Source organism: Arachis stenosperma, chromosome 4, assembly GCF_014773155.1.
Source record: "Arachis stenosperma cultivar V10309 chromosome 4, arast.V10309.gnm1.PFL2, whole genome shotgun sequence".
Lineage (NCBI taxonomy): Eukaryota > Viridiplantae > Streptophyta > Magnoliopsida > Fabales > Fabaceae > Arachis > Arachis stenosperma.
In genome coordinates, this window is record NC_080380.1 from 147449689 (window position 1) to 147458481 (window position 8793).

General features: G+C 29.9%; 1 protein-coding gene across 1 annotated transcript; it reads right to left on the reverse strand.

Moving 5' to 3' along the window:
- Positions 1–3606: 3606 nt before the first annotated feature.
- On the reverse strand, positions 3607–5745 carry LOC130975879 (glucan endo-1,3-beta-D-glucosidase 1-like). Its single transcript, XM_057900600.1, has 3 exons — positions 5323–5745; positions 3913–5244; positions 3607–3870 (listed from the first exon to the last, which is right to left on the reverse strand). The coding sequence occupies exons 1-3, from the start codon at positions 5743–5745 to the stop codon at positions 3607–3609; spliced, it is 2019 nt and encodes a 672-aa protein (XP_057756583.1).
- Between the last annotated feature and the right edge of the window lie 3048 nt (positions 5746–8793).

The window sequence follows — 8793 nt, forward strand, 5'->3', positions numbered from 1 at the left end:
GCGGCCCAAGTGTGTGATGAAAGTGATTTTCGGGTGTGTCCGCAACTCGGGAAACTCCTTCCGACTTGTGCTCGCGTGGGAATGGGGGGTGGTACCTGCAAGGACACTCCGATGCTTAAGTTAGCAAGGGTGCAAGCAGGTCTTAGAGAGTATTGGACTTAGGAATACCTGAGGTGTGTCAGTGTACTTATAGTGGTGAGCCAATAACCACCGTTGGAGTAGTGCCGTATCTTTAGGATAATAACCGTCCCATTATCTTAGGGAGGTTAAGATATGGCTTTATGAAGTGGTTAGAGAGATTTCAGGGGCGGTTACCCATTTGAATGAGTATTTATCTGCCAGCTAATCTCACAACCGACTTCTTCGTACCAAGTCGGGGTTGACACCGACCTCTTGAATGGAGGTGGGTGCTTTGCTAGGCTTAATCTATTGGATCAGGCCTTTCGATTGGACCTGAGCCCTTAACATTGGGTCAGGGTATGAACAATAATATTACTCACTTTTATTTTACTAATTATATATTACCAAAATTTAATAAAATTGCTGATTTCTAAACTTTTTTTTATTTAAATATCATATTACTAATTGAATTTTTAAGATTGATGTAGTAAGTCTTCTACCCAAAAGTAATGAATTGGACAAACACTTAAATTTATTTCTAAAAATTTTGATATGACACTTTGATTTTTAATAAATTTTTATTATTTTAAATTAAAAAAAAAACTTAAACGTTAATATTTCGGTTAATACTAACATAAAGAAAAAAAATGAAATTCTTTAAAAAAATTTCTAAAATTTAATTAAAAGAAATATTAAAAATATAAACCCAATAAAAACAATTAACAATTCATCCACTGTAGTGAATTTTATATTATACTTTAGACTTATTCATCTATTAGGTATGTAAGCCTCAATTATTATTAGAGAGCCATTCAGATAAAGACGTTTAAAATGTCTTTTTTTAAAGATATTTTTCAGTAATTAAAATTTAACATATATAATCGATTAAATCATGTTATTTTTGTCAAAATTAGGATAGACAAATTGATTTAACAAAAAAAAATGATAAATCAAATCTTAAACTGATCTAAATTGATATTATTTTTTTATAAAAAATGACTACACTACCCTTATTATAAAAAATGATTAAAATATTCTTATTTTATATATATATATATATATATATATATATATATATTAATTTTAAAAAATTTAAATCCTAACCTTATGATATAAAAATAAAAGACTAAAATTTAGAATTCTCAAAATTAATATATATAATAAAAGTATTTTAGTCATTTTCTGTAATAGAGTATTGTAGTCATTTTTTATAAAAAATAATATTAATTTAGAAAAATTCAAGATTTGATTCACTATTTTTCGATCAAGTCAATTTGTCTAACTTAATTTTAACAAAAATAACACAATTTAATCAATTATATGTATAAAATTTTAATTATTAAAAATTATTTTTATAAAAAAGCATTTTTAGCGTCTTTTATCTGGTCCTTATTATTATTATGGGACTGACCAACCTTAACTTGATGATATGATTGATATCTATATATTAAATCCTGTATGTTCCCTCCATTATAGCTAACTAATCCTGAAATCTTATCAAAGAAACAAAATGTTACACAACATCACAAAAGGTATCACCACAGCAGTTACAGAAACGGTAAGTTCTGTAACTTCCCCCATCAACAACCTCACAGATGGTATCACCACGGCAGTTACAGAAATTGTAACTGCCCCCATCAACAACTCTGCTGGTTCCAGCAACAAGAACATCATCACAGATACTCTCACAGCCGTCACAGGCAACAACATCACGGAAACTGTAACTGCCCCCATCAACAACATCACGGATGGCATCACCACGGCAGTAACAGAAACTGTAACTGTCCCCGTCAACCCCGTCAACAACATCACAGATGGTATCACCTCGGCAGTTACAGAAACTGTAACTGCCCCCGTCAACAATATCACAGATATCACCACGGCAGATGGTATCACCACGGCAGTAACAGAAACTGTAACTGCCCCCGTCAACCCCGTCAACAACATCACAGATGGTATCATGTCGGCAGTTACAGAAATTGTAACTGCCCCCGTCAACAACATCACGGATGGTATCACCACGGCAGTAACAGAAACTGTAACTGCCCCCGTCAACCCCGTCAACAACATCACGGATGGTATCACCACGGCAGTAACAGAAACTGTAACTGCCCCCGTCAACCCCGTCAACAACATCACAGATGGTATCACGTCGGCAGTAACTGCCCCCGTCAACAACATCACGGATGGTATCACCACGGCAGTAACAGAAACTGTAACTGCCCCTGTCAACCCCATCAATAACATCACAGATATCACTACGGCAGTTACAGAAACTGTAACTGCCCCCGTCAACCCCGTCAACAACATCACAGATGGTATCACCACGGCAGTAACAGAAACTGTAACTGCCCCCATCAACAACTCTTCTGGTTCCAGCAACAAGAACATCATCACAGATACTCTCACAGCCGTCACAGGCACCGTTTCCACCACCGCAGATGGTGTTTCAAGCTCCTTATTGGATCCCTCCCTTCTCCTCTCTCTAACCACTCTACTATCGATTGCAGAATCCGTTCTTCAAGTTATTCAAAACCTTCTTGCAAACCCAGAAAAGTTCATTGAACTCTTCGTTATCACTCCCTTATTGAGGTTCCTTCGTCCCTTAATAATCCTTGCAATCAGCGTGCTTCTCTTTCTTATAGGCATAGCCATCATGCTTATCATCATTTTTTCGCCTCTCATAATTCTATTTAGCCCTATATGGGTTCCAACTGCCATGGCTCTCTTGTTTGTAACCACAGCCTTGTTGATCACCTCTCTCACCATTGTTATTGTTGTTACTATGTTTTTATGGCTCGTAAAATCACTTATTTCAACGGCTTAAACTGATATAGTTATGAATGAATGAAGTTGTAAAAATATTCAGCTTTTGGAACTTTGAAGGAAATAAAAATGTCTAGGTATAATATTTCCATGGCCAAATTTATATATGAGAATATGTTACTGTATATTATTTTAATTTCTATTATTGCATGCATGTATGATCATTTTATTCCATTTTCCCTGTTGTTATTGCCTGTTTATTTGATTTTGATTTAGATAATAACGTGTACATTTGTTTTTATTTACATTTCTAATTATTCCTTAGTGGTCAAATTTCACCTTATATTATTGCCGCAAATGACACTTAATTAGTTGTCTCGTTTGGTATTTAATATTCCACTTGATCACGTTTCATGGAACCATGCATATTCAATTGGATTTAATTAACTACTTTTTCTGTTCATGCCATAAGTGCGCCTTGATTTATTAAACATACATGTCAAAATTAATAAGCCGTAGAGTGTTTGATAATCAAAGTGACAACAAAAAGTTCTGATACATCAGTTTCCTTCCTACATTGTTGTCCTAATTATAATCATCAAAATTTTCATAATATAATAACTTGTTCTTATTCATATAACAATGGTATAAATTAAAGGAGTTACAATATATTAAACTTAGATGAGATATTCAAATCATTATTAAAAATACTTAGCTTAATTAATGGCTGTAATGACCAAATGATAAGACCTGTTTTTCATCACAAAATTCTTCTATTATTCTGTCATCATCATCATAACTACCTCTGCTATGAATCCACCATAGCAGATTAGTAAATGAATTCCCATCATCAAAACCCTTCAAGCTTCTAATCTTCTTCAAAGCACTTTCATTATCATAAACTCCTTCCAATGCATACACAAATCCCTTCCACCCTTCTCCAACACCTTCTCTATCCAAAGCAGGCATTGTCCACTCCACAACCTCCTTCACAAAACTCTCGTTAGAAAATAAGAATTCAGAAACAGGTGTCAATGGTAAAAGCTGAATCCCAAGCCTACACTCTTTCCACACAGGAGGTGCAAACCATAATCCACTGTCCCTCTTATTAGACCATAGAACCCCAATTAACTTATTCTCTTTTACAAAATCTTCTTCATACATATTACTATCTCCTTCTCCATTCACATGCCACCACATTTTAGCTGCATGAATTTCCAATGCTGTAAGAGTTGATCCTAATGAAACAAGTTCTGTATCATTATATGCCAAACCCAACAATGTTGCTGAATAGTATGCATTTATAGCTTCACTTGTGCTCTCTTGATTCCTTCCATCCGCGAATTCGGTTAGTCCTCCGGCCCAAGAGTGCAATTTGTAAAGATCAAAACACCTTAGACGTGTGTAATGATAATGATGATTCAAAGTTGAATGATAATGTTCTGATTTTCCTCCTCCTATGTTCATAAAATCTGACATAATTGAATAGGCTTGAGGCTTGTACTTCTTACCCCATTTTGGATCAATCTTTGCAAGCACTGCAATTCCATAGAGAAAGTATCCCAAATGATAATGGTGATCATTGTAAACTCCAAAGCCAAAATCAGCACCTGAATCAGTAGAACCCTGTTTGGTAATAATTCCACCCCATTTCTCATCATATAGAAATCCATTTCCATTGAAAGTTCCATCTAGCCATGGACCAATGGTTTCACTCAAGAACTTCTTAACCACAGGAATCACATCAAGAAAATCAACTTCTTCAGCTATCAAAGCCAACCTTGCTGCCCTTGCTATCAATTTCCCATAAAAGTAAGATGAAGTTGTTGTTATTGCAGAAGAATCTAGATCCTCAACATCTTTAGAAAGAGCTGATATGATTTCATCATAGGATTCTTCTTTGACACCTCTGTTTGAATGCCAATCCACAGAAACAGGATCAGTTTCCAATAACCATGAATCTCCAATAACACCAACAAGGTCTCCATCAATGCTTCTATACTTGAAATCATCAAGAATGGTTACATTATTGTGAGAATCATCATCACTCTTAGACAAAAGTAGAAGATGAAGAGGGTGTGCTAACATTAACAAATCACCATCACCTTTCTTCTCCCAATTATATTCAACACTAGATGAATTTGTGTTAAGTGCAACATCACCAGACACCGGATAACAAGAACTGAACCTGTCAAGAATTTCCTCATACTTATTAGAACTTGAATCATCAGGCAACACTGCTATCCGAATTACACCAGAAAACTCATCAGAAATAATCTCAGAGAGGGTGTGACTAAATTTGATTGGTGAAGATGCATATATAAGCCAGGTTTGGCCATTGTTAAGCTTAATGGTATACTTGGTAAGAGAATCATTGGAAGAAAACGAAAGTATGGCATGGATGGTTGTTATGGAAAGCAGTTTATGATGAGTTACAGAAACAGTGACATAAGGGCTTCCCCTAACAAGAAAGAATCTAAGATTGTTAGAAGGTATATCCAAAGTTACACTGAGATCACTGTAGGAAGAGATAACATGCTTGTTATTGTTGTTATTATTGTCATGTTCAGAGGTGGATATGGTGAGATCAGCAATGAAGACTTGGTATATGAAAGCTGAGGTGAAGAAGCGAGATGGGAAGGAGATAGAAAGAGAAGAGGATGATGATTTGATGAGGTAAGGGTGGATGTATTCAGGTTGGTCGCCATTTTTGAGAGCAAAGTTTTGGAAGAAAGAGTTTGTAGGCAATGGAGAAGAGGTAAGGTTTGAGGAGAAGAAGGTGGAAGGATCAGGGAGGACTGTGGAATGAGTTTGAGGGAAGAGGAAGGAAGCTGCATTATGTGGGTGTTGCAGAGACATTGTTGCCGCTTATGATGCTGTGACAATGGTACTGCCATTTGAAATGGTTTTATAGTTTCTTTGATAATGGAAGTTAAGAGATACTATTCTATTGGAATACTATAAATGGTGGAGTGTATCTCAAGTTTTAGTTGAGTTTTGAAAGAAAAATTAAGAGTTTGTTGAGATAACTCCAAATTCTAAACTCTACTTTTGCTTTTTTTTATTAGACTCCTCGAGTTTGATTAGTCAAATTTTTTATAATTATTTTTGAATGTCTCAAAAATTAATAAAAAAAACGTTTGTCGCGGTCAGAATTCGTTATTTTTATTGTTACTTAGTCATCAATTCAATTTTTTTAATTTAATTTTTTTAGTCTAATAATTTAATAATATATTTTATTTTATATTTTAAATATTAATGACTAATTAATAATAAAAAATAATAAATTCTGATGATATCATAATATAATATAGATGCATTATGCATATTCGATTCAATTTAGTAGTAAAAGCTAAAATTAAAAATATTCTTATAAAATTTCATATGTTTATTTTACTTTTAACCAAAACATATTCATGACATTATAAGTACTTTAAATTTCACTAAAAATTTAATTATTTTATATTCTAAAAATATATTTTAGTAATGTAATAATATAAATTTTTTAAAGATATTTTTAAATAATAACTATTCAGATAAAGTTATCTATATGTAAGCCGAAAATAAATCAAGCTGAATTAATTTAAATTTGACTTATTAACATCTTAATATACTAAATTCATGAGTTTGTGAGATAAGTTTAATTTTAAATTTGAATTGATATATTAAATGAATTCAGATTACACTTAGCTAAATTTAATTCATTAGATTGTAAATTGACTTAATTTTTTTTATGTATTAAGTTATTATTTATTTATATAAAATTATAAATTATATTAATTTTTTTTAGATAAATTAGACAACCTCTAATTTTAGACGTCACATCATAAATTTACACGCTCCACACTTATACAATCAATATTTTTTTAAAGGATTTTCATACATCACATACATTGCCAAAACTAAAATTCGAGTGCAATATATTAAGATAAATGCTAATATAGTATCTTAATTTTATCTCAACTCTGAGTTCGAATTTTATGATTAGATTTTATTGTTAATAAGTAAAGTCAAATTTACATTTAACTTACTCGATCACTTTCAAGTTTCAACCTTATGATTTGATGTAAAGATAATAATTAAAAATTGTTAAATAAAAAATTAATTAAATATATTATATTTTTTTACCATTTTTTCTTAGACTATCTCCAGTAAAGAACTCATTCCAGTTTTTATTTATGACCCACCTGTCATAAAAAGTAAATTCACATAAGTTTTTGCATTATAAACAGTAAATAGAAATTCAAAGAATCTCTCTCTTCTCTATTAGAATGAACTAACTTTAATCCTTATTGTGATCCCACTTAATTAATTAATTAAAATAATTAAAATTAATATAATTATTATTTTTTATAATAATATTATTTAAATTTATAAATTCAAAATAATTCAATATTATAAAATATTAAAATAAATAACTTAAATTTGATTAGTATTTTAAATTTTATAAATAAAAATAAATAATTCAACTAAAAATTATTTTATAATATGTAAAAATTAAATTTAATTAATTATGATTTAATCTAATAATATAAATAATATTTAATATTGATTAACATAATTATTTATATTAATTATAATTTAATATAACAAATTATTAAATAATTAATATAAATAATTAATTAAATAGATATATAAGTATTTAATATAATAAATTATTATAATTATTAATAAATTAATTATAATTTAATTATTTAATATATATTTAATATATTTTTTATTTTTTTTATTAACTTACCACATGGCATGATTTTATTGGTTGTTGCAAGTCCCTGTTTAGAGGGACTCTTAACCTTGATCCACGTGAAGAGTCATCCTTCCCTTTTCACTCCAATGGTATTTGAGTCCTGATATGTCAGAAGAAGAGGAACTCTATTTCTTAGCATTGGAGTTGCTCTAAAAGATAATTTTTAACATGCCACCAAACCCTTAGACTATCTCCAATAGGGAACTCATTTTAGTTCCTATTTATGGTCCACCTGTCATAAAAAGTAACTCCACATCAATTTTTGTGTCATTACCAGTAAATAGGAACTCAAAGAATTTCTCTCTTCTCCATTAGAAGAAACTAACTTTAGTTCTTATTGTGATCCCACTTAATTAATTAATAAAGTAATTAAAATTAATATAATTATTATTTTTTATAATAATATTATTTAAATTTATAAATTCAAAATAATTAAATATTATAAAATATTAAAATAAATAACTTAAATTTGGTTAGTATTTTAAATTTTATTAATAAAAATAAATAATCCAACTAAAAATTATTTTATAATATATAAAAATTAAATTTATTTTTATATAAAATAAATTTAATTAATTATGATTTAATATAACAATATAAATAATATTTAATATTGATTTACCATAATTATTTATATTAATTATAATTTAATATAACTAATTATTAAATAATTAGTTAAATAAATATATAAGTATTTAATATAATAAATTATTATAATTATTAATAAATTAATTATAATTTAATTATTTAATATATATATTTAATATATTTTTTATTTTTTTTATTAACTTATCACATGACATAATTTTATTAGTTGTTGCAAGTCCCTGTTTAGAGAGACTCTCAACTTTGATCCACGAAAAGAATCCTTCTTCCCTTTTCACTCCAAGTAATTGAGTCTCCATATATCATTAAAGGAATTCTATTTCTTAGTATTGGAGTTGCTAAATGTAGTCCAATTATCCAGATGCGATTATTACTGTAGGTACCGGTACATAGAAAATCCAACAGGCTCACTTAAAGAGTAACTATACTAATTAATTTAAAATCAGTTTATCTTTTTCTGAGTTGAAGAAGAGGGAGAGGCAAACAGTGATCATAAGTATCTCACATTATATATAAAACCAGTTCCTATCAATGCATGCATGCAGATGCAGATA

What these genes read in the sequence shown, in the direction of transcription:
- LOC130975879 (XM_057900600.1), bottom strand. Translation starts at nt 5,745, where the DNA reads ATGTCTCTGCAACACCCACATAATGCAGCTTCCTTCCTCTTCCCTCAA. An exon ending in GCCCTTATGTCACTGTTTCT is followed by an intron (nt 5,245 to 5,322) that starts GTAACTCATCAT and finishes TCTCTTACCAAG; the next exon opens with TATACCATTAAGCTTAACAA. An exon ending in AGCTTTTACCATTGACACCT is followed by an intron (nt 3,871 to 3,912) that starts GTTTCTGAATTC and finishes TTTGTGAAGGAG; the next exon opens with GTTGTGGAGTGGACAATGCC.